The sequence below is a fragment of the Oryzias latipes genome, chromosome 3 (genome assembly GCF_053564925.1).
Source record: "Oryzias latipes strain Hd-rR chromosome 3, Olatipes_Hd-rR_3.1".
In the NCBI taxonomy this organism is placed as follows: Eukaryota; Metazoa; Chordata; class Actinopteri; order Beloniformes; family Adrianichthyidae; genus Oryzias; species Oryzias latipes.
Window position 1 is genome coordinate 41,680,951 of NC_136239.1, and position 26,550 is coordinate 41,707,500.

Sequence of the window (26,550 nt, forward strand, 5' to 3'; positions counted from 1 at the left end):
AGGAAGAGTTAGAGTCTCAATTCAAATTGGACTTCTACCAGATCTGGAGAGCGCTCTGTTTGTTTTCACACCTGGACCATCTTCTGGATTTCACACCTTCTTCCGGTTTGTTTGCTTTCACACACAGCCATCAGAAGCTGGAAACGTCACGCAGTTCCAGATGCCGCCCACCTGGGGGCGCTGTTGCACAAAAAACATAGAAAAATCAGAACGAAGAAGAAAACCACTTGCTTTTGCTTGGTTTGTCTAAACCAGGTTTATCCTGGTAAAAATTTTCAAAACTGTTCTTCAGCTTTCTGCTGTTGCTTCTTTATTTGCTACATAGAGAGGGCGGGGCTTAAGCTGTTTACTCCCTTTAGCTCGCTTTTGCATTTTAGATCATCCTGAGGAGAACCGAAGACAACCACAGACCAGCTCCTCTGGTCTGCCCCACAGTCCAGGTGAGCTTTCACACCAAACAAACGAACCAGACTACCTGAGCAAAGGAACCAGATGTCAATCAAACCAGTGAGAATGCAACATGGAAAAATGTTTCCTGCTGTGGTTGAATGCAACCACAGCAGGAAAGGAGCTTTGGAAAAGGCGGAGGGTCTGGTAAAAGCTAATAAAACGTACGAATCCAGGATTCATGTTTCCCAACTTTAATGTTTTAAAAAAAAAACTACAGAACAACAACCGAGTTTTTCTGTCTGGATCTGAGTTTCTGTCACAGATTGTTCCTGATGGGGGATAAAAACTGGAACTTTGACAATTGTTGGTAAAAATAAAACCAAAGAAATTCAGACTCAAACCCGTCAAGGTCACAGCAGAGAAGCTCCTCCCATCTGAAAACCCAAACATGTCCTGCTACGCTCTGCAGCTGCAAACGCCACTTCCTGTGTTTCAGGGGAACCATGTGAGCAGAACTTCAAGAAAAATGTCCCACAAAGTTGACATGAAGAGTTTACGATTTGCCTTTGGTTCTCTGAGCTGCTGAGGAAATGTTCTGTTTGGTTCTGCGTGTTCTCGTGGTCGGCTGAGAGGGCTGGAGTGAGGAAAAGAGGTTCCACGAGAACGTGAGAACAAACGCCTGACAGCAGAACACTCATCGAACTCTACAACTACATGGTTGATTGGCAGATGGGCTTCATGAGCTTTTTAGGGTCCACAACCAATAGGAGCAGGAGGAGAGACGACTGACATCTGGAACCACTCCCCCAGAGGGGGGTGGGAAAGGGGGACAATACATGAATGGCACTGGACCCAACAGACGCATGGAGGACTGGATGAAAGATAAATGATCAAGAATAGAGGAGAGGACAGAACCCCAGTGGGGTTCCCCATACGTTCCTCAGCTTCTGGTTAAGATGAGGGTTCAGGGCTGGGCTGAAAACGGGGGGGTAGAGGCGAGTGTTGTCAGTGGTCTGTGGGTACGGTCATGGATGGATAGTGGTGCGGGCGGGGTCCAGAGGTCCCTGAAAATATTTGTGTGGAAATATTCAGAATTCACCGTTGAAGTGGATCCTAGTGAGAGTTTGATGAAAGGAAAACTGACGGACGTCTGTCCTTCCAGCTGTTCACAGCTGGGAAAAAACATTTCCATTATGGTGATCCATCATCCATCCATCCACCCATCCATCCACCCATCCATCCATCCATCCATCCACCCATCCAACCCTCTATCCATCCATCCATCCACCCATCCAACCCTCTATCCATCCATCCACCCATCCATCCACCCATCCATCCATCCATCCACCCAACCATCCATCCATCCATCCATCCATCCAACCCTCTATCCATCCATCCATCCATCCATCATCCATCCATCCACCCATCCACCCATCCATCCATCCATTCATCCATCCATCATCCATCCATCCATTCATCCATCATCCATCCATCCATCCACCCATCCATCCATCCATCATCCATCCATCCATCCATTCATCCATCCATCATCCATCCATCCACCCATCCATCCATCCATTCATCCATCCATCATCCATCCATCCACCCATCCATCCATCCATCCATCCACCCATCATCCATCCACCCATCCATCCACCCATCCATCCATCCATTCATCCATCCATCATCCATCCATCCATCCACCCATCCACCCATCCTTCCATCCATCCACTCTTCCATCCATCCATCCATCCATCCACTCTTCCATCCATCCATCCATCCATCCACTCTTCCATCCATCCATCCACCCATTCATCCGTTCATCCATCCACTCTCTCATCCATCCATCCATCCATCCATCCACCCATCCATCCATCCATCAACCCATCCATCCATGCAACCGTCCATCCATCCATCCATCCACCCATCCATGCATCCATCCCTCTATCCATCCATCCATGCAACCGTCCATCCACCCATCCATCCATCCATCCACCCATCCATGCATCCATCCATCCACCCATCCATGCATCCATCCATCCATGCATCCATCCACCCATCCATCCATTCATCCATCCATCCACCCATCCATCCATCCATCAACCCATCCATCCATCCATGCAACCGTCCATCCACCCATCCATCCATCCACCCACCCATGCATCCATCCCTCTATCCATCCATCCATCCACCCATCCATGCATCCATCCATCCATCCACCCATCCATCCATCCATCCACCCATCCATCCACCCATCCATCCCTCTATCCACCCATCCATCATCCACCCATCCATCCCTCTATCCATCCATCCATCCACCCATCCATCCACCCATCCAGTTATCCATCCATCCACCCATCCCTCTATCATCCATCCATCCATCCATCCATCTATCATCCATCCATCATCCATCCATCCATGCATCCACCCATCCATCCATCCATGCATCCATCATCAACCCATCCATCCACCCATCCATCCATCCACCCACCCATCCATCCATCCATCCATCCATCCATCCATGCAACCGTCCATCCACCCATCCATCCATCCACCCACCCATGCATCCATCCCTCTATCCATCCATCCATCCACCCATCCATGCATCCATCCATCCACCCATCCATCCATCCACCCACCCACCCATCCATCCATCCATCAAGAAGAAAAACGGGAAAAACGTCCTTCAACTTTTTACTCCTGAACTAAAATCTAAAGTCGATTCATAAACAGATCATTCATAAACAGATCATGAATGATTCAATGTTTAATGATTAAAAGGTAAAAGATGAGCCAATTCTGGTCCCTGAGACCCCCCCCCCCTTTCTGGTTTCACAGAGGGGGCCGTAAAACGGGTTGAGTGGTGGATCTGCAGGACCAGGATTGGACAGTCCTGCTGTAGATGTAAGTCAACCGTTTGGACCTGTTTGTTCTGGAACGGACGGCGTCCAAAGACCATCAGAACGGCTGATCACGCCTGAAAACCTTGCTTAACCCGATCTGCGACAGGATCCGATTACGCGAAGCCTGATGACCGGAAACAGCTGATCGACCTCCGTCCGATCGGTTTGTCCGAACTTCGGCAGGACCGGATTCTCCTGTCGCTGATGGGAGTCACGCTCCCTGCATTCACGGGATTGTTTTGGAACGTGGATCTGTCACGTGACATCCAGCTGCGAGCGACCCCCCACCCCCACCCATCTATAAAAGTCAGTTTTTCTGCTCATGCGCGCTCGGCTCTCACAGATTCCGCCCATCTGACCGTCCGTGAAGGCAGCACCGTTAGTCTTGACTCGGTGCGGCGCAGAGCTGCGCTTAACCCGCAAACTGTGCGGCGCTCAGTCCGACCTGGAGCCCGCGCGCGGACGGCCGCGGGAGCGGGAAGGCGGAGCGGCGAAGGGGAGTCGCAGCGGGGACCCGCCGGTAAGAAGTCAGTCCTCTTCAAAGTTGCTCCTTCCTCCGGAGACGCTCGGCTCATTTCGTGCCTGTTCGGCTCTGGCCGGCGGATGAACCGGCTCGTCCCGGGCTCGCGCCTCTTTTCACGCGGCTCCAGCAGCTTCCACCGCTTCAAAGCTCTTTTCACGCGGGACAAAAGAGCCTCACCTGGTCACCCTCCACGCGCTCGTTGCTATGGTTACATGACGGCGGCCTGTTTGGGAAACTTTAGTTTCTCTGAAAGGAAATGACGTCAAACTGGACTGATCCTTTCATCTCCTGTGAAGTTAAAACTTCTTTCATCTTCGTAAACAAGTTATGAGCAAATATTCCTTATTTTCAAACCAGAAAGTTTATTTATATTCGTGTTTGTGAGACTCGACAGCTTCAGCTCATAAAATACTCTTCAGGAAAATTAATGGAAAAATAGTTAATATCTAATATTTCTATAATCACGTGACCAACCAGCTGATGAGATTTTGAACCTTCTGTAACCAGAAAATGCTAAACTCCATGTAAACCAGCTGCATCACACCAACCCTCTTTAGGTTTTAATACTCATTTTAAAAATTTCAAATGAAAAATCTTCAAAGTCTGTCGTTGGTCCATAAATAAACTTTTCATCTGAACGTTGTTGCCTTCAGAATACAAAACAGAAAATCCGTTTCCTTCAGAAACTCCATCACCTGATAAATGAACCTGACAGCAAACGCCGCCGTGATGATGTCTGTTTGGTGTTCAGGTGCTGAAGTTTGACATAACCGGACGGATAGGATTTATTTTTAGCAGATTTTAGTGAATCGCTTTTGCTTTTCTTGTGGTATTTTAGCATTAAATCGATTAACTATTTCATCAAACATTTAGTTTGTCATTTATGCATCAGTGGTTGTTCAAATGGGATTTCTGCATTTCTTATTTTAGTTTTAGCGTTCAATAATTACGACCTGCTGCAGCACCGACTGCAGGATTTCTGCGCCTTTAAGCTAAAATTTGACCCCCGCCCTACACATGAAAAGTCACCTAAATTTGCACAAACCTAATACTCGGTGAAAATGAATATTGGGCATAGTGACACCCCCCCCCCAGCGCGATGACATCACAGCAGCAAGACCATAAAAAATGAATGGGCTGAAAATTGCTCATGGAGCCAAAAAATAATAATTTGAGTTTTGATTTGATTTAAAATGGTTAATGCTAAGCAATCAAATAAGAATGATGCACAAAACAAGACAACCAGCAGCTATACATTCAAACAAAGACGAATCAAACTTAGGATAATTAGACAGACTTTGGATCATTTCAAAATACAGTAACCAAACCAAAACACACATGACGGGGATTTTCAAAGGAAGTTTTGAAATCATTAGGGGATGGCTTAACGACCTACGCTGCCATTACGGCGGCCATTTTGTGGCAAAGTTTGAGATTTGGCGTTTTCCCTGTTTTTAGACAATATGGGAAAACTGCGTTTTTGTTCAGGCGATCTTCACAAAATTTCACCCACGTTCTGCCAGCTTAAGTCTACAACGAGCACAGAAGTTTCCTTCACCTTTGACCTTGGGTTAAGGCTGCCATAATTTTCCAAAAAAAATCACCTTCAGGTACAAACGGAAACTCCTCCTTGGGATTTTTATTAAGCTGAGTCGGTCGGCTATAATGAAAAACTTTGGACGGAAAAATGTTGGAATACACTAACAAAACAAATATATCCATGTCGAGGATAGCCACAGGAAGTTTTGAAATCATAATGGGATGGCTTTATGACCTACGCTTGGCGGACATTTTGTCCTTAAATCTGAGCATTAGCCATTTTCACGTTTTTCACACGCACACCGCTAGCTTAAGTCTAATGAAATCCTTAGCAACTTTTTCCCATTTGTCTGTATCTGACGTTGATCTGTTCATTATCCCCAGGGGACCCAAACATAAAATGGTTTCTATGGAGATAAAACCAACAGAAAAGCTGCCATTTTGAAACTACTATATTTTCCATCAACATATCACATGTAGCTCTTACCAGTATTAGCATTTTAAATGATGTGTTTTTCTGAGACGGTTGATGCTAGCATTTTTAGCCACATTAGCATTACTAGCATAGTTAGCATTATTAGCATCTTAAACAATATGTTTTTCTGAGTCGGTTGATGCTGATAGAAATGCTAGCACCTTTAGCCGCATGCAGTTCCGTTAGCCTTACAGAAAGAGAAGGCGCATACGCCGCCGCTCGCGCTTTTATTCTTGTTTTGACTTATTGTGAGGACTGCAGTCATGGAGACGGTTCCCCTTCAGAGAGGAGTACAAGGCATTTAAAGCAGTGTTGTAGCCCCCCCCGCACAGCCCCCATCACATTAAATGGTCTTTAATTGTTGTTTAGCCGTGTGTGTGTGTGGGGGGGGGGGGGGGGGGGGGTCTAGTGCACGTGGGTGGATCCTCCTGTTTTCTGTCAACACATAGGATGCGTGTTTGTTATTTAAGGTCTCTCAGCAGAACCGGCTGAGGAGGCAGGTGTTTGTGCAGAACCAGGAAAGTTCTGTGGGTGGAGGTGAACTTTCTGGTGCCGCGGTAAACGGGCCTGCAGCTGCTGCACATGGTCAACATATGCAGACTTGGCTCTGCAGCGAGGATGAGGATGAGGAAGGTAATTGTGTGGTGTTGGCTGCACGCTGCGCGGCGTGTCTGCAGACGGGGCGCTGCAGCTCGGTGCAGTCTAAAAATACCCCTTAGCCACGTCACAGAGAGGCCGCCACGTGTCCGGCTGGTTAATTCCCGCCTTTCGCTGACCTTCGTGCTGCTGCTGCGTCTTTAGTCTGGAGGGAAAAGTTCCGCCTGTTTGCAGCTGTTTTCTGAAAAAGATCATTTCCATTTTTTTAAGAAGTTTTGATTTTAGGACCGGTTTTTGAAAAATGTTTTTAATTTTTTAGGACGTCTGCTCTTTAACCCTTTCCCATCTGGACATTTATTTTCTTTTTCAACCACATTTCAGTTCAGAAGCTATGAAGTTTATTTCATTAAATCTACTGAAAAATGAAAAAAAGGGGAGATTTTAGCAAAGCCATGAAGCTGTTGACATGTTCCTCTTCCTAACATGAAGGTTTGTGTATAAATGTAACGTTCAGCTCCCACAGAACATTAAAGATGATTTCAATAAAACCTGTTGAGGTTTTTAGATCATTTAATTCGTTAAAAATCTTTTACAGACTTTCATGAAAAAATAGATTTGATCCCTAAAAACATGAAACTTTTTAGAATCTTTTTTTGACATATTTTAAATAAAATTAAAGGAAGATAAAATGTCCATATTGTTTAAAACGGAACCTCCCCTACTTTTTTTTCATGATAAACTCTACATGCATCTGGTTATCAGGAGAAAACGCTGCAGTTTGTTCTTCCTCATCTTGTTAACGTGACGTTTGCCTTTCTCGTGATAACGACATGATGGAGGTCATTATCAGGAAAAAATAGACGTTTTTCTGCTCGCTAGAAAAGGTGATGGTTTTATTTAAGTTCTAGTGTCTTTATTGTTTTTAGTTACTGTAGTTTGACTTTCAATTCAACTTTTGTTTTGTTTTTTCCCTCAATTTAATATTATATTTCTTTTTCACTCTTATCTAATTAAACTGGATTTAACAGTTGTAGCATTATTTTTTTGCCACTTTATTAAAATAAATTTGGTTATGTATACATTTTTACATTTGGCAGAGGAAAATCACATCCGAGAGGTTTATTTGTTTATTCATTTTACTTTATCGGGCCAAAGCTCATTGATAGGCCAATTCAGATTCTATAATCACAAAATCTTCACATAAATATGTCAGATAAATATATAAAACAGTGAATGCAGTGCAATAAAGCAGGAGCATTATTTTACATTTTCATAAAGCTTTGATTATATGTTTAAAATACAACATTTAAAAGTGAACCCAGAAAAAGTCTGCATGTTTTTGAATGTCGGAGCTGTGAAGTTCTCCGGAGACGTCAGGAGGTGGAAGGCCGGTCATGTGACCTCAGCGCTCCACATGGAGGGAAGCAAACGTCTCAATTATCTCAGGAAATGAGATTTGGAGCTTCCTAATCAGAGTCACTTCCTCTGAGGAGCCGTGGCTGCAGCTGATTGGACAATGAAGTTAGCTTTAAAAACGACAACGGTTTTTCCTCTAAACGTTACTTTGTTGAACTTTATGAAAATACAGTTATCTTTCAGGTCTCTATTCTGGAAAATGTTCATTCATTCATATATATATGAAAACACATCAGTGCTTGGATCATCTTATTTTATTATTCAACTTTATTCAAATCAATTTTTCAGAGTAAATGAACATTTAGTCAACACTCTTAAATTCTTCAATATTTCCTCGACTGTCCTCATCAGAATTGTCTTTTAGTGACTTTAGTGACTCAGCAAATGTAACACTCAAGTCAAGTTATTTTATTTATTTTCAGAATTCCGTCTTTTTGCAGGAACTTCCACAGATTTCATGTTTTGTAGTCAAGTTAGTTGTAGTTTTTCTGTAAACCATTCCTGATTAATTAGAAAAGAAATCACAGATAAAAACCTGCAAAGCTCATTTCCTGGTGGAACACGGATGACCAGGACAGGCGTCACGTTCAGAACCACAGACTGGAAAAGGATTTTTCAGTGTCTGTTGTCTTCGGGGTGGGGTTACGTAAAGTGGGATTAAAACCAGACGGTGGCGGACCCGCCCAGCAGAGGGCGCCACATCATGCTGGCAGGTCGTCTCAGCTGATCTAGAGCTTGTTCTGGTTCCAGCCGCTGAAATCCAACAAGCAAAGTTTGAGGAGTTCAGACCCAAACGCCTCCTCCACGCCGAGCGGTTCCCTCCTGGGCCTCCTTCCTGTTTGGCTTTTCCAGACTCTGTGTGTGTGTGTGTGTGTGTGTGTGTGTGTGTGTGTGTGTGTGTGTGTGTGTGTGTGTGTGTGGGTGTGTGTGTGTGTGTGTGTGTGTGTGTGTGTGTGTGTGTGTGTGTGTGTGTGTGTGTGTGTGTGTGTGTGTGTGTGTGTGTGTGTGTGTGTGTGTGTGTGTGTGTGTGTGTGTGTGTGTGTGTGTGTGTGTGTGTGTGTGTGTGCGCATGCGCTCCACCCTCCTGCTAACTCTGTAATTACCTCCCAAAGTAGCTTACAGACGGTGTGTTCATGGTCTGTTGGAAATCTGAAGCCTCTCCCCCTAAACATCTTCCTCTTCTCCATCCCTCTGTGGTCCTGAAAGTTTCCCTCAGATGGAGATCACATGTTTGAACAAATGATGGACTGAGTCCATGGACCGTATAAAGAACTGGACTGAGTGGCCCCGCCCCCCTGCTGTTCCAAACAGGAAGTACCTGCAAAATCCCATAGACTTCTATGGAGAAACAAACAGCTGTTACTCAGTCATTCTATTGTTCAGAAACATTCTTGAAAATATGTTTTGTTTTTTTTACATCTTAATAATATTATTTCTGTTGTTCAAGGCATAAAGTTGCCAATCAGATACATGCAGTAGGGTTGGATAAGCTAATTCTTCTGAGTTCAGGGACATCTGGTACATTTGGCCTCCCTGAAGTATCTTCTTTTTTCCTGTAATCAGGTTCTTATTTTATTTTAGTTTTTCATCACAGGAGGGTCTGAACCCGGGATCGTTTAGCAAGTAGCTCAATATTTTGTGACTGTTCCTATGTTTTCGTACGGTATTGATTGGTGTGAACCCCGGTGAGACAACTGTGTAGTGATATCGGGCCGTATAAATCAGATAGAATTGAATGCCTCAAAAGTAGGCGGAGCCTGTGCCCCCCCCACATCCAACTTTCAAAACATTTGACAGATTTCATGTAGCCCGCTTTCAAGTGGAAGGGGTGTGGCCTTCCAGCAAGCTCACTCCTGATTGGTGAAAGTGGTTGCCATAGAAACGCTAACGCTAGTGGCCACTTGCGTTGAGTCGGTAACGCAAACGCGTAGACCAGAATGCCTGGCTTCCGCGTCGGGAATGACCTTCATTGGTCGCATGCTGAAAGTTCAACCGGTTGAACATTTTCACGCTGAATCGCAGCAACGCAGCTATGTGACCAATCAGGGACTCAGACTTGGTAGTGGCATGTGGGTGGCGGCCGCCTCAAAACACAGAAGTGCCAACTGTTGCAAACATGATCACAAAGGAGACATCAACATCTGGATTCATGTGACACCAAAACAAACAAACAGCCTGGAGAAAGATTTTCAGGATTTGCAGCGCTTTGACATTTCACCCTGAGCCTCTACCTGCCACAGGTGGCGACGAGTAGAAAACGGTAAATTCACAAAAGAAGGACAATCTTTTTTCTTTCTGCTACCTGCGGGTCTGGTGCTGGTCCGGTGTGTTCACCACCGGCTGGATGTGCGTTCATGAACGCACCACACGGCGGCATCCGTACTGCGAAAAAACAGCCACTAAATTGACTTCATTGGTTGAAGCTGGAATTAACCATTTTTTGATGGATGAGGTCGCGCTCAGTCCAGTTCTCTGATACGGATGATGGTCTGGACTCTAATGGGGATTGAATGTATGAACTGAGGTGGGGGGGGGGGCACTCATGACCCCCAGGAGAAGCACAAAGACCCTGAGCTTTAAGGTGGGAAAGTGGATGGAACCTGTAGAGGATCGGTTCTCCACATTTTCTTTTCTCAGTAAATCAACGAAAAGCTTAGAAGTTCATGTTTGTTTGAAGCTCCGCCCATCTGGTTGCAGAGGCCCCTCCCAGGTTTTCTGTGTCGCCTGCTGCATATTTTCCTTGTTGGTCTGTTTTCTGCAGAACTGAAAGGATCCTGAGCGATAAGACGCTATCAGCACTTTCCCTGTAGGCAGTAAATGGGTGGAGTCGCCGTTTCTGACCCTGGATGATGCAGCTAAACCTCAGTGACCAGAAAGAAAACAGCATTTTAGTTCCAGAGTCCAGCTGGTTCTGAGGGCTCCGCTCCCCGTCTTTGCTGTAGGGCCTCACGTTCCGTTAATGAACATCTGCCCATAAACGCATCGCAGCCAAAGCCTTGAGACGGAATCATACAGAAATGATGTGGAATACATTCAAAGGCGGTAGAGCAGATTTATCACAGAAACCCCTAATCAGAACCCCGTGGATTCAGACGCCGTTGTCGTAAAATATTCAGTTTTGTTCGTTTAACTTAGTTAAATCGGTGATGTCATATTTGTTTAAAATAAAAGTAGTGAGCATGATGTCTGAATTGGCTTTAAAATCCAGTCCAGCACCAGTTTTTCAGTAGTTGGTTTGGGAGGGAACCTGGACGAAGCCTTCATCCTCTTAACGGGTCTGCCGTTGCCATGGAGACGGGTCATACAGTAGTTCTGCTTTTCTGAAGACCGTTTAGTTTAATGTGTTGGTAGATTTAATCTGCGTCTTTATTGCTCAGAAAATAAATGATGGTTGTTTATGTATGAAGGCTGTGGATCCTTTCGATGTGTGTGTGTGTGTGGGGGGGGGGGGGGGGGGGGGGGGTCAGAGATGTGTCAGGAAGTCTTTGGCAAACCAAACATGCCGATCAGAATCTAAAAAGCTGATTGGCTGGGGCGAGGGTCCTTTGATCTGTCAATCACCTGACGGGACGACTGGGTCTATTTTTTTATTTATCCGGTCGTTTCTGAAGTTGCAGTTCAACTGTTTCTACTGGCCTCTGTAATGACGAAATCCTTAGTTACTGCAGAGCTGTGACCTGTATGTATGTTTTCTGTATGTTATCCTGTAGGTTATGCTAATACATCGTAGCCAAGCATTAAAGTATAAAACAAAGCTTCTCCTCAGAATTCAATGACCGAAAATAAAACAAACATTTTTAAATTCATGTTTCAGTTGGTTAAAGCATCGTCATGCTCGGTCTGAGTAAAGATCTCCGTTTTAATCTTTCTAATGAATATTTATTCCAGTAGATTTTGTTGTTTTGGGAAATAAAGGAAGGAAACATGCAGACTTTTACTTTTCTGGAATTCCAAGACCAAACGGCACGAAAACCCATTTTATGTCACATTCTGAGGTTAAACGTTAAATGGATTTAAGACGTTATGAAACAGATGAGAGGGATTTTCTGAAGGTTAATAGTCTTCCTCAGTCTGAGGAGGTTAATGTGTAAACGGAGTAAAGGTTTGTTACTGATCAACGGCTGCAAACAAACATCTGATGACGTTTCTCTGAAGGGAACCACGCCCGGGTCGACCTGAGGTTAGCACGGATCCGGGCTGACCCGTCTTTACTGTCACGCAGAAGGATCTGGAACTTCTGCTCTGATTGTTTCTTCTGGTTCTAAAGGAGGCCTGTAGATGGGAAAGGGGGCGTGTCCAAGGACAGACCCCAGAGGAACCCCACAGGGAACGTGTTGAGGGTTTGCATCTCATTTAGGATCGTTTCTTCACAGATCAAACCAGGATTCTTACCGCCACGTCCGGTTTCTGTACGTTTGTCTTTTTACTGGATGAATGAAAATCAAAATCTGTTTAATCTGCATCAATCTATTTAGAACAGCAGATCAGAAAACAACGAGACATAACGGATAAAAACACAAAGATTCAAACGATGCCACACTAAAGTTTTTCTGTCAACTTCCTGGTTAACCCAAGCAGGAAACAAAACAAACATGGAATCATTGAACAACAAATCCTGAAAGATTTTTTTTTCCAGTCGATCGACGACAAGAAGAGAGAGACGCCTACATAGAAATGGAAGAACTAGAAAACACCATTAATATTTCTCCATTTATGAAAAATGCTGATACTTTTACTCTGAAAATGAGAACCTTCACTGACGCTTTATTTTGAAGATTTATTAATTTCCGGTGACAGCAGAACATCGGCTTTGGTTTATTAAGTTTTAGCCGTCATCACTTTGAAGTTTAGACTCACGGTAGAATCAGCGATCTCAAACGTCACAAATAGTTTTTTCTGTAGCAAATCACGGATATCCAAGTATCCGGATACTCGTTCCAAAGGTTTTCCAGAACTTTTGTGCGTCCAGATTGAGCGGAACCACTTTAGACGGATCCACAAACCTCAGATGAGCAGAAAAGGACGAAGCTGTTGAGTCTTTTGGGGATAAAGGTTTGGCCGTCTGTCCTTCTGCTGGCCGTTCCATGTTTCTGTCAACAACATTAGCAAATGAATTTTGAGCCAAATGGTTTGCAGGGACCCCCCACCCCCCAATTAGGACCCTGAAAGGAGTCGCTGGACCAGAAACATTCCTCTTTGGGGTCCAAACAGGAAGGAGTCCAAACGCTCACTGGAGGGGGGGGGGGGTCCTGTGCACAGGATGGTTTAAGTGTCAGATGCTTTGTTGATCCAACAGAGAAAGGTAGAGTCCAAATTCCCAGAATCTGGTTACATCATCATCATCATCATCACCATCACCAGGTCCTCTGCCGGTTTATCCCGCAGCAGATGGTCCTGGGGGGGGGCGAGAGAGGCTCACGCAGAGAGGGGAGCACTCTCTCTCTCTCCCTCCTCCCGCTCTGTCGGAGGTGCACGCTGTAATCTGTTCTCACGCTCATCGGCGAGGCGACGGCTGCAAATAATCTGGTTGGTGGTCGGTGGTCGACCTCGGCAGCTTCTGCAGAACCGAAGTTCTTCCTGCAGAACCGCAGAACTTTGGGGACTTTTTTATTCAAACTTTTGACCTTCTGATGCTCTGAGTTCATCGGTGAAACCATCAGGGATGACGCTCCTCGGTCTGGACCGGTTTGGTCACGTCGGCGTTGAAGGCCGTCTCCAGGGTTCCGAGCTAGAGTTGCAGGATCTAATTACCTGTTGAGTAACGGAGGGATTCCTGTTGACGTGACGACCGGGACGGGACAAGGTTCAGAAGCTTTATCAGTCCTGTGGAAGGAGGCGTCTGGCAGCGGGCCGGACCGGGACAAAGGTGACACAGGTGAGGCGGAAAAGCCGAGGCAGGGGGGAGGATTAAGCTCAGTACGCCAGCAGCGTTCGGCTGCAGCACAAACCGGACCCCCCCCTCCCCAGATGGAGCCGCGCCCACACCTGCAGCAGCCCCGAGCGTGAGCCGGGCCGGGCCGGCGGGTCGGGTCATGTACGTGCTCTGCACCCTCGCCGTGCTGACGCTCCACGGCCTCCTGAGGAGGCTGAGCGACGAGGAGGGCGGCGGGGGCCGGGACGGCCGCCTGGAGGATGAAGAGCGCAGAGGGGAAGAGAGGCGGGGGCGAGGTGGTGCGTGGAGCGACCCCACCTGCAGGCTGAGAGTCCAGGTGAGGAAGAGGAGGAAGAATGTGAAAGTTTTTTCTGTGACGGCTTGAAGACCCCCCCCCCCCCCCCCCCCCCAACTGATGGAGAACCTCGTCTGCTGTAGAAAGTCTTTGATCTCAGCCGGTGGAGAACCTCGGTCCGGTTCTGGGGTTTGGAAACCACAGTAGTCCCTTAAGCCACCAGCAGGGGTCACTGCTGAGCACAAACACAGCAGGCTGTTTATTTTCCAGAGGGGGGGTTGTTGTTGGTGTATTTCTAGTTAGATGGCTCTGATTTATAACTTCTACTGCTTTTGCTTTGTTTTCTTCACACTTTCAGTAAAGTTTTTGGTGAAACATTACCAAACTAACTGTTCTGAGATGCAGACGCTCATCCAGGCTTTTATTTTTCTCGTCTTGATTATTTTAATTCCATCTTCATGTTTGAGCTAAAATCTCTAGAACGACTCCAGGTTGTCCTGAACGCTGCTGAGAGGCAAAACTATCTTTTTAAACTTCTTATTCAGTGTTTTGGCGTGAAGCACTTTGTGATTTTATCTTGAAAGGTTCTATACTAATAAAGTTTATTATTATTATTTAAATTAATCAATAAATACTAAACTACTTGTGAAATTGAAACAATAAAGACAATATTACCTGGAAAATGGCAAAGTAGATCAGTAGAAGCTACAGTAAATTAGAGGAAAAATGAGATGTTGGAATAAAAAAAACTACAAACGTTTCAGACTCTTAATGAAAATTTTTATTGAAAATGGATTTGGTTTGTTCCAAATATTTAAGTCCAGGAGAAGAGCCTGACGTTTGCTGAAACGTTTGAAGTTGAAGTGATCTTTAGTTCTGAAGTATTCAGTCCGTTTTCATTTAGAATAAAAAGAAAAAGTTCATCTAAAAAAGTGAGGAAAACCAGCAGGAATCTCCTGAAGGAGACGGTTCCAGATGATTCCAGACGGTTCCGGCTGCTCTAGAACCGCATGGCTGATCGGTTCTGGACGTTTTTAGGCTTTTGATGGGAAAAAGGAACCGTGCAGTTCTCAGACAGGCAGGTGGAGGTCGACCTCGATGGTTCGAGTCCTGGATCTAGTTAAAAAATGTGGATTTCAGACCAGAAAAGTTTTTTTTAGTCTGAAATGTTCACCGGACTTTGAGCAGAACATCAGGAAGAACAGCTGTTTATGTGAGGATGTTGTTGACGTAACACACACCCGCACACACACTCACATGCACACACACACGCATGCGCATACACACACATGCACGCACACACGTGCACAAACATGCACACACACTCACATGCACACACACACATGCACGCACACATACATGCACTCACACACACATGCACGCACAAGCACACAAATACATGCACACACACACATGCACGCACACATACATGCACTCACACACACATGCACGCACAAGCACACAAATACATGCACACACACACATGCACGCACACATACATGCACTCACACACACATGCACGCACAAGCACACAAATACACGCACACACACGTGCGCATCCACACATATGCACGCACACACACACACATGCACACACACATGCACACACACACTCACATGCACACACACACGCATGCGCATACACACACATGCACGCACACACGTGCATAAACATGCACACACACTCACATGCACACACACACGCATGCGCATACACACACATGCACGCACACACGTGCATAAACATGCACACACACTCACATGCACACACACACATGCACGCACACATACATGCACACATGCACATGCACGCACAAGCACACAAATACATGCACACACACGTGCGCATCCACACATATGCACGCACACACACATGCACACACATGCATGCACACACATGTGCGCATACACACACACATATACACACACACTTGCACACATGCGCACACAAACACATGCGCACACACACACATATGCGCACACACATGCACAGAAACACACATGTACAGACACACACATGCACGCACAAACAAGCTCACATGCGCACACACACACATGCACACACGCACATGCGCACACACACACATGCACACACACGCACATGCGCACACACACACCCGCACATGAGCATGCACACACACGCACATGCGCACACACACGCACATGCGCACGCACACACATGCACGCACACACACAAATGCACACACACATGCACACACACATCTCCACAACACCAAGAAAACCAGAACCGCTCTGTGTGGGGGAGGGGCGGCTCCCCTCGCTCCAGTTCAGGCTGAAATATTTATCTCCTTTCTGAGGGGGCGGGGCCACAGGAGGGATGATGCTGCTGCGCTGTTGCTAGGGAGACAGCCTGAAAGCCGTGTGTGCGTGGAAAGGGGGTCGGCGGGTTGGTGTCGGCTCTGATCCTGCTGCTGCGAGTCACTGCGAGGGACGGCGAGGAGGATGCAGGCATGATGCGGAGCCGCAGGGAGGGAGGTGAGAGCTGGCGGGGACGGGTGGAGGTCGGGATGGAGGCAGGGATGCGGGGAGGCGAGCAGACGCGCTGCAGGCCGCTGTAACCTGATGCGGAGCAGCAGCTCCGGTTTCCGGCGGTGACCTGGAAACGAGCAGACGCCGCCTGAAGCCTCGTCTTTGTGCGACTCCTCTGATGATCCTCTGGTTTGGCCTGAACATTTTCCCCTCAGACGTTCTGCTGCGCTTCCTCGCGATGCGTCGTTGCAGCTTCCTGTTGTAAATGCTCGCCGCTGTGAGGTCTCTGAGTGTCTGCTGCAGCTGCAGCAGGTGTCTGCGGAGCCGCTCAGGTATTTCTATCCTTCAGGGACGGCTACATGTTGGTCAGTGTGCTAATGAGCGGTTGGTTGGTGGAGAGCAGAAACGTGAGCCCGTGAAGGTGGTTCTGGTGACACTGGTGATGTAGTTCTGGTCGGGATGGGTCCACCAGGGACCGGTCGATCCCGGACATCCAGCCAACGGTCACAGAGGAAATCAATAAGAAGCAGCGACAAGCCCCAACGCATGAAATGAGTCACGGCCTTCTGTCACAACTGTGTTCATGTGAGCAAACCAGAAGGAACTCTGCAGAACCGGTTCCTTTTCTGGTCACACACTTTTTTCCAGAACCAGGTGAATGTCAAGATAGTCTCCTCCTATGCCCTTCACTCACCTATGAAATGTTCTAGATCAACAACTTTTAGGTTTTCTCTACAAAATGACTGAATGTCAGCATAAAGTCCTGACAAGAATAGCTGAGTAAGAATGTGTGTTTGGTCACCAACAGGCAGACGCGGGTCCAAACCCTGAAATGTGTCAGCCGGTGTCAACATTAATATCACTCTTGTGCATACATGTGTTTACATGTCAGCATCTTTGTGACAACTCCCCTCTGCACGTGTGTGTGAATGTTCCTGTTTATGTGGAAAAGTGGGGACTGTGCAAAATTGAAGCAAAAGTTGGGGGGGGGCTTTAACATTTTCACAAATATTTGAATGTTTGTTTGCTGGATCTGATGATGACACTAACATGAATATGTGAATGTTGCTCAGTTCTGCAAAGCGTTGTGTCAAATTAAGGACAGTTTATCAAGTTGAGTGACGGTTGATTCAACCTTCATCTTACAAATGTGTCCCGTCTTCGTCATTGTGCGTTTCAGCGCCGTCTGCTTTATCGTCTTTACTAAATGCCACTGCAGTCAGGACCAACTATGTTACCAAAAAGGAAAAGTGAGGTCTTGTGTTGATGAAGATTCTCATTCTTGCAGTTTTAGATTTATTGTTATTTATTCACAACCCGACCGAGGAAAATTGTCTTTATAACATTTGTTTTGATGATGGAGGAAATTTATAAAGAAAATTAATCCTAAATCTGCATTTCTGAGTTTTTCTTTACTCAAAATCAGGAGCAGATGAAAAATGGAAAACGATTGTATTTGTGATGTAACAAATCCACTGGGCGGGGCCACAGTCTCCATGCTCCGCCCCTTTCTGATGCAGACAAACGGATCCATGAACCTCTTTGTTTTCCTGGTGTGAGCTGGAATCTGGATCTAAACGGATGGATAGACCAGGTTTTGCTGCCACTTTTGTTCCACAGGTAATGTCAGGTTGGGGCTGTAAGCTAGCAGGTGAATGTAAACAGAGGGATGATGGGAAATGGGGTGGGGCTTACTCCATGCCAATGGTCCCGTCCACAGCTCAGAGGGGAATTTCCTGCCGCTCTGCAGAAACTGTCCTCAGAAAACACATAGGATTTTGGCTAAAAACGGCATCATTATCATCATCCTCATCATCCTCATCATCATCATCATCCTCATCATCCTCATCACAGACCACCAGGAACGCTTTGACGGCGGATCAGAAGGTCGGAGTGGGACTTTAAATGAGCTTAACTGAAGCGTAAAGACGTTGGTTTGATTCCTCCAACACTAAAGTGTAACAGAGGGGGTCCGGGGTTCTGATGGTGGAGGTTGTGGTTCTGCAGTGAGAGTCGTTACGGACTGGCTGCCTGTTGGGTCACTGAAGGGTTAAGAGTCCATCTGCTCTCCGGATTAGCGGCTTATGTTCAGGTGCTTCATCCTGACCGGCTACTCTGCATCAGGTGATGTGCAGACGGGTCACCTGACCGCCCAGGTGGGTCCAGCAGGACGCTCGGCAGCGGGTCAGTGGTCCGGGTCGACGGCCATGCTGGGTTGGGTGGGAACGCTGATCAATAAGGGCTGGCTGGACCGGCAGCATGGCGCCCATCCTGGAGAGAGGAGTCGCCGCAGTGGAGCGGTAAGACGGTGGGCGTGGCCAGAACCAGGTTCTCGGGTCGGTCGGCTTTCACTGAGGGGTTTCTGATCATCCTGGTCTGAAGGGTTTGGTGAGACTCTGAATTATAGCAGCAGCTTTTAAGTGGACTTTTTTAGAACGCAGTCTTCAGCGTGGCCCGGATCACCGGGACGGCTTGACCTCCTGGAAGAGATTTTGCAGCGTCTGGATGTCTCTCTGCACATGCTCAGATCGTCTCTTGATGTCATGTGTTTACAGATGGCATCGGCACAGATTCAAATCCACTTAAAAAAGTGACTTTTCACAATAAAAGCATATCATGTTTGAACTGCGGTTTAGTTGTCTTCCTGTTAAATGTTTGTTTTGAGGGTTTCATTAGAACTAACGTTGCTAGGGAGAAGTTTCTTTGATTGACAGGTGGGTGGACCTGTCTTTGCCCCGCCCACTTCAGGCTTCATGTTTGCTGTGGATTTTGGTTGATGGGTTCAGCTGAGTGTCTGTTTGAGGCTTTGGCAGGTCGCCTCTTTTTTCTTTAGTTTAACGTTTTTTATTTTAAATTGCTTTTTTGGTTCTGAAGTAACTAAGAGAGCAGGGCGGGAAAAGGTTCTGGTCCGATTTGTATGATCCAGAGGGAAAAAATGCGGAAACTGGTCGTGGTTGGTGTTTGCGGCTCCGCTTTCTGCTGCCTTCAGGTCCATTTTCTTCAGTGGTTCTGGTTCTGATTTTGGCAACAACAGCCAGACGACCATCAGAACCAGACGGAAGCAGGACGTTTTACTCTCATCATAACGTGTCGGGTTCATTTCCTCTCGAGGATTGGATCCGGGTTAGTCAGGACCGTTTAGAAGTAAGGAAAAAGGCCGCTTTGAAGGGTCTTGCATTGAGGGCGGAGCTTGAAGGTGGTGTTCTGTACTAAACATGCTGTCAGGGTCCAGTTTGACCCGTGTCCCTCTGTGTCTGCAGCCGGTCCAGCGGTCCAGCGCTCTGCTCAGCCCTGCGGTCATGTTCAGCTCAAGAAAGACCTGGGACATTGGCCACGCCCCCTGCCTGCAGGAGCTCTGGAAGACGGACATTTCATTGGACGGTGAGTGAGAGGGCGGGGAGGGAGAAGCTCAGCGGAGCTGCATTCCTGGTGGTGTCGGCAGAGCGACAGGTGAGTCACACCTGAGCGTGTGAATGAGGGCAGGGAAAGCTGAACATGAGCGCGCGGGGGGGGGTCCGACAGGTGAGCTGAAGGTGTTCGGCGTCGTTTGTTTGGTGTGGAGTTTCCAGCTGGCGGGGTGTCCGTCAGCTGATCAAGCGGCGGATTCTGGAGAGACGGATCAGGTGAACAAACACTGGAGCTTTTGTTTGGTTCTGCGGTTCTTTTGTGGAGAACCCGAGGCCCGTTTGCTCTGAGAAGGAGAACGTCGAGAACATTTCTGAAGTCTTTTCCTCTGAAAACTGTTGAAGAGCGAGAAAAGCAGTGGGGATTTTATTTTGAAGGACACAGAAATGAAACATGATGATTCACGCCCATAGAACTCATAAATTCTGGATAAAACATTATTCAGTGTTTTGCTTTTCCAATAGTCATTTTTTTATTTATCACAATGACAATTTTTGTAACTATAATAAAGTAAAATTAGAAAAATATAGACTGAACTGTTAAACGTTATTATTTATTGTTTGAGATTCTAATTGATGTTTTTTTATTCTTTTTCAGTTACTTTCCAAATATAATTTGAGTCTTTTTGAGTTTCGTGGAGGAAATAATTTTTTAAAAACATCAGAAAAGTTTAACAATAAGAAAAATATTTGATTTTGTCAATAAACTTTTATTCTGGAAAGACTGATGTGGGAAACAAACTGGATCAACAAGTCCCAGAAGGATTTCCCTTGAACTGGATTCCGTCAGACCTTTGAGATCTGGCAGGACCTGAACCCCAAAGGGATTTACACACTCGGTCCCCACAAACACACGTGCACGTGTCTTCACGTGCACGTGTGTTTGTGGGTTTCTGTGGGTGAAGTTTGAGTGAGCAGGAGGTGCACCGACACCCATGTGGGCCGAGCAGGTTAATGTGTCAGCAGCTGTTATCTGGCTGAACTGGTTTCCATGGCGTTCAGCAGGAATGTGGGTTTAGTCAGGAGAAGGAATCTGCTCCTTTGTTTACCTCTAATTCCCTGATCACTTTCCAATCTGCTTACGGGTCTCTGCAGCCCCGAGCTTCATGCCCTCCTCTGTGTGTGCAGCCGGCTCGGTGGACTTCTTGATGAGTGACGGTGAAGATGAGAGTTCCTTCCTGTCTCTGCCCTCCGCCCCCTTCTCACAGCGCCGCTCTCTGACCGCCGAGCTCAGCGACGCCAACAGCCAGAAGCTGCTCATTCAGGTAAAGAAACCCGACTCGGAGGGAACCGTCTGCGCTCGCCGGCCGCTGATGCGGCTGATCTGACAGCATTCGGCTGACGGAGCTGCTGTCGCCTCAGGAGGACGGCGGCTCGGCTTGGATGTGCCTGATTGGCTGTCGCTCCTCTGACTGTCCCTGAAGCGGATGATGGATTGAGGTCAAGAATGTTCAGAACACGAAACAAATGTCAGAAAGACAGAAATAAGCGACCTTGGGAGAATTTTGGGGCAGGCAACTCGGCAGGCTTTACTTCGGTTGCTCCCCCAGGGCCGTTCAGTTGATCAACTCACCTGTGCAGCGTCCTATTTAAGTCCAGGTGTGTAAGCTGTTCATCCTTCTTTACCGAAGCGCTGCCTTTGTCACCTGGGAGCTCCGTTAGGGTCGTTATTACCCAAAAGTCTTAATGTCTCATGGAGTCTTATGCCAAACTAAAGGAATGTGAAATGCCGACTAGAGGAATGTGAAATGCAAAACTAAAAGATTTTAAAATAAATATCATTACTACTGCATGAGTTATCTGACAGAAATATGCTAAAGAACACGTCTCTGCCTGTAGAGCTCAGGGTTGATCAGGAACGGCCCCCGATCAGGAACGGCCCCCGATCAGGAACGGCCCCCGATCAGGAACGGCCCCCGATCAGGAACGGCCCCCCGATCAGGAACGGCCCCCCCGATCAGGAACGGCCCCCGATCAGGAACGGCCCCCCCGATCAGGAACGGCCCCCCCGATCAGGAACGGCCCCCCGATCAGGAACGGCCCCCCGATCAGGAACGGACCCGATCAGGAACGGCCCCCCGATCAGGAACGGCCCCCCCGATCAGGAACGGCCCCCGATCAGGAACGGACCCGATCAGGAACGGACCCGATCAGGAACGGCCCCCCGATCAGGAACGGCCCCCCCGATCAGGAACGGCCCCCGATCAGGAACGGCCCCCCCGATCAGGAACGGACCCGATCAGGAACGGCCCCCCGATCAGGAACGGCCCCCGATCAGGAACGGACCCGATCAGGAACGGCCCCCCGATCAGGAACGGCCCCCCCGATCAGGAACGGCCCCCGATCAGGAACGGCCCCCCCGATCAGGAACGGACCCGATCAGGAACGGCCCCCCGATCAGGAACGGCCCCCCCGATCAGGAACGGCCCCTGATCAGGAACGGCCCCCCCGATCAGGAACGGCCCCTGATCAGGAACGGCCCCCCCGATCAGGAACGGCCCCCCCGATCAGGAACGGCCCCCCGATCAGGAACGGCCCCCCCGATCAGGAACGGACCCCCGATCAGGAACGGCCCCCCCGATCAGGAACGGACCCGATCAGGAACGGACCCGATCAGGAACGGCCCCCCGATCAGGAACGGCCCCCCCGATCAGGAACGGCCCCCGATCAGGAACGGACCCGATCAGGAACGGACCCGATCAGGAACGGCCCCCCGATCAGGAACGGCCCCCCCGATCAGGAACGGCCCCCCCGATCAGGAACGGACCCGATCAGGAACGGCCCCCCGATCAGGAACGGCCCCCGATCAGGAACGGACCCGATCAGGAACGGCCCCCCGATCAGGAACGGCCCCCCCGATCAGGAACGGCCCCCGATCAGGAACGGCCCCCCCGATCAGGAACGGACCCGATCAGGAACGGCCCCCCCGATCAGGAACGGCCCCCCCGATCAGGAACGGCCCCCCGATCAGGAACGGCCCCCCCGATCAGGAACGGCCCCCCGATCAGGAACGGCCCCCCGATCGGTCTGGACATGCACAAATATTACGTCACATCCTCTACGTGGCCAACATTGTGACAGTTATGTAATTTGATTTATATTTGCTCACGTAACTTGTATATTTTTTAATACGTTTGTTTTTTTAAGATTGTAAACCTTGTAATTAATCACCAAAAAAAAAAAAATTTTTTGGTGATTAATTAAAAAAAATATATATTTTTTTAATGATCAGCTGCCAGTAACATTTCCCCACAGCTCCGCCTCCTCCACGACAGTCCGAGCCTTTAAACTCTGTGAATTCATGTTTTTCCTCTAAAACAGTTTTTCTCCCGTTAGAATGAGGCCTGAATACGACACTGTAATCCTAAATTGTTGTTACAATGAAAATCTGGGTGATAAGTGACAAAATGACGGCCACACGGCTCGGAGTCTCTCTATTTACTCGATTTTAGTTTTTATATGTCGCCATTCAAGAGAAGCGAGCGCGTTTTACTCTGAAAGGACATGAAGGACATCTAGGATGTTCGTCCTGCAACAGAAGGACGTTTTGATCTCAACGCTTTAGAACGCCGACCGTCCCTTCAGCGGAAAAACATCTTTGTCGGGTAAAGATCAAAAAAACAGTCAGTAGGCGGCGCTGCGTCCTCATAAACCGAGGGAGGAAACTGCCATCAAACAAAACAGAAGAAGAAAACATTTGTAGTCCTAAGCAGGATTGTGCCTTAAAAATGTATTTTCTATGTTTTTTTGTCAACATTACACTTTTTGATTGTTGTTAACATTTTCAGAGCTTATTATTGTTAACATCAAAGAATTCTCTGACCGTAAAACGCTTTAGAGGAAGTGTCATAAACGTGGTCATGCGTGGACGGCTCAGGGAGCGACGAGCGACCGACTCCTCCTGTAGTTCCTGTCTTGGCCTGTAGGGGAAGAATGTCGTAACTTAACACAACTACAAACACACCTCAGAGAACGGAGCACAGAAACATAAAAGCGTTTTCTCGTCAGATCCAGATGTTCGTGTCTCCCTCCTTCATGTTTCCCATCTTTCCATTCTGTCTCCGTCCGCAGAAGGTGGCCTGGTTCTGCCTGTGGACTCCTGCCAACGTAAACCTCCTCTTTTCCTCTCTGTAGATGCTTTTCGGTTGTGGCGTTTGTAGGCGTGGTTTCCATCCACAGAGCTCGTAGAGATGATCTGACATTTCAGAGGAAACTTGTGTTTCTGGCTCAAACGTTGAGATGTTTGCCTTCAGACTCTGCAGGACAAAGTGTGCGACTTTCAAGCCCGTCTGCGCTCTGAGGAAGTGGCCCGCCACCTGCTGGTGCAGCAGCTGCAGCACAGCGTCCAGCCGAAGGCGGGTGGAGGCGTTCAGGCGCAGCAGGAGGAGCCGCGGTCAGCTGCGCCAAATGGTGAGAGCGGCGGCGCTGTGTGAGCGTCCAGGTACGGTGGCGGCGGCGGCGGCGGCAGCTGACTGCTGCGTGTCTGTGTGTGTCCAGGTGTGAAGCTGCTTCAGCCGAGTGAACCTTGGAGAACTTTCAGCTGTGCAGAAGAAAAGCAGCTTGTTAAGCAGCTGCACTCTCAGGTGAGTGGACAGGTGACGCACCTGTGCAGGTGACGCACCTGCGCAGTGTTGTGAGACACTGAGGAGATCTTTAGTTTCTGTTAGAAAGCTCTTATCTCCAGAAGTTTCCATTGGATGTCATTATTTGACAGTAGTTTCCTGAATCACATGACCTGGAAATGTTCAAACATTTCACACTTTTTTCTAGAAATCTGCTCATTTTCTGCTTCTGGGTCGTATTAAAGTCGTGTTTCTTCCCACAAAGAAGAACGTGAGTGAAAACTTCTCACACCTAGATATCTCAGATTCCTGCGTCGTGGCGCCCGTTTTAATGTTAAATCTGAGCCTCAGACGCCATCAGAGATCCTGCGGCCGGTTTGGAGCGTCCGCTGCAGCGTGGCGGTCTAGCTTCATGTGTTTTGGCGAACAACGTTTCCAGAGTTGAAATATTGGAACTTTGGGAAAGAACTCGCATCCCGTCAACCAATCAGGGACTCGGCTTTGGCCCGTGACGTGTTGATGATGTAATCAGTGGGTGGAGTCTTTCTCCACCTACACTTTGATATTTTTCTTTTCTGTATGGAGACGATCATAAAAAGTCAGTCAGTCAAAGGCGCGAGCAGCTCTGTCTCTGTCTCGGAATCTCCCATGATGCAGCAGGGTTCTTTCAGCAGTTTCCTGAGGAGCTGCGTTGCTCTGTGTGCAGGTGAAGGAGCTGGAGGAGAAGCTGCTGGATCAGACTCAGGAGGTGGAGAGACTCCGCTCTGAGCTGGTAAGCTGGTTCCTCCCTAAAAAGACGAGTTTGCTCCGGTTTAACTCTGCTCTTTCATTTACATTTAAATCCTTAAACACAGTAAACTGAGCAGGTCACATTGTCAGCCGGTTGAGCTGTAACTGGTGGTTAGTGACACGACGCCCTCTGCTGGCTGATCTGAAGAAGCCCCACAGAAAGGACGAGGTTTTTTGTGCTGCAGCGACTGACTGCTCAGGGTTACTGATGCTGCGTCCTCCTGTCCTCCAGGGGGCGACGGACCTGGAGAAGCAGCTGGAGCGGCTGCTGGTGGAGAACCGACGGCTGAAGCAGGAGCTGAAATCATGCAGGTGCTCAGAGCTTCAGAAGGTGGACGCGGCAGAAACCTGCAGCCGCTGCCCCCACAGCCAGGTGAGGCTGCACGAATCCCCATGAGCCTTCGCTCCTCATGCCTCCACCCTCTGCCCCGCTGAGCCTCTGAATGCGTCCCGCAGGAAGCAGAGGGTCTGCGGCGGGAGGTGTCCCGCTGGGAGAGCCAGGCCCGGCTGGTGGCGCTGGAGAAGGAGCTGCTGGAGAAAAGCTCCAGGGTGGAGGTCCTGCAGCGGCAGCTGGAGGACAGCCGGAGGCAGGCGGACGAGTGGAGGAGCAGGCAGGTGGAGGCGGAACAGAAACTCCGCCTCTGTCTGCAGGAACGGGAGGAGGGACTCGTCAGACAAGAAACGGCGCCCCCCAGAGTACAGGTGTGGCAACCAACGTTCTCCTCAATCAGGTTTGAAAGGTTTTGAACCATCAACCCTGGACACCAGGACATATGTTCTGTATCAGGTGTTTTTCACGAATAGTGTGAAATCATCAGCGTAGAAATGAACACAGTAAAGTCATGTACACTGAAAAAACAAAGGGTCTAACAACGTAGCCCTGAGGAGCTCCACAGACCAGCTGTAGGACGCAAACATGAACCGACCCGCGTGAAACCAGAACGTATCTCCTTTCCTCAGACGGTGGAGGTGGATTCGGCGGGTTCACAGAAAGACCTGGCTGACATGCAGACGCAGAACGGCGCCCTGCAGGAGCAGCTGTGCGCCCAGCGGCTGCGGCTGCAGGAGCTGGAGACGCAGCTGCACGAGTCGCAGAGGACGTCCACGCAGCTCCGGACTCAGGTACGTCCAGGCGCAGTGGAGGGCGCCGCAGAGCGCCTTTGTCACAGAATCCCGAGTAAAACCGAGACGTGGAGTCACGAACGCCGCTGTGCTGCTCTCATCTGTCTGGGTGTAGCTGCTCCTCCATCACAGAAAGGCCGAGGCGGATGGGAGGGGTCACGGCAAGGGGGCCC

The 26,550-nt window shown here is 48.3% G+C and overlaps 1 protein-coding gene across 20 annotated transcripts in view; it reads left to right on the forward strand.

The window, feature by feature from the left end:
- The first annotated feature begins 259 nt into the window (after positions 1-259).
- Positions 260-26,550, forward strand: part of kifc3 (kinesin family member C3) — a 35,672-nt gene continuing 9,381 nt past the window's right edge. For 3 of the 20 annotated variants that reach the window (XM_023953768.1, XM_078944734.1, XM_078944735.1), the window contains exons 1-10: positions 18,570-18,800; positions 19,761-19,881; positions 21,033-21,169; positions 23,976-24,011; positions 24,158-24,314; positions 24,402-24,487; positions 25,173-25,238; positions 25,488-25,628; positions 25,712-25,957; positions 26,216-26,377. In XM_023953768.1, the coding sequence (XP_023809536.1) occupies positions 18,585-18,800; positions 19,761-19,881; positions 21,033-21,169; positions 23,976-24,011; positions 24,158-24,314; positions 24,402-24,487; positions 25,173-25,238; positions 25,488-25,628; positions 25,712-25,957; positions 26,216-26,377 (1,368 nt within the window). In that variant the 5' untranslated portion in view covers positions 18,570-18,584. Of the gene's footprint in view, positions 441-3,623; positions 3,814-13,327; positions 14,053-16,327; positions 16,507-16,708; positions 16,833-18,569; positions 18,801-19,760; positions 19,882-21,032; positions 21,170-23,975; positions 24,012-24,157; positions 24,315-24,401; positions 24,488-25,172; positions 25,239-25,487; positions 25,629-25,711; positions 25,958-26,215; positions 26,378-26,550 lie in introns of those variants that run through there. The other 17 variants (XM_078944744.1, XM_078944747.1, XM_078944748.1 and 14 more) reach the window with 11 other exon arrangements.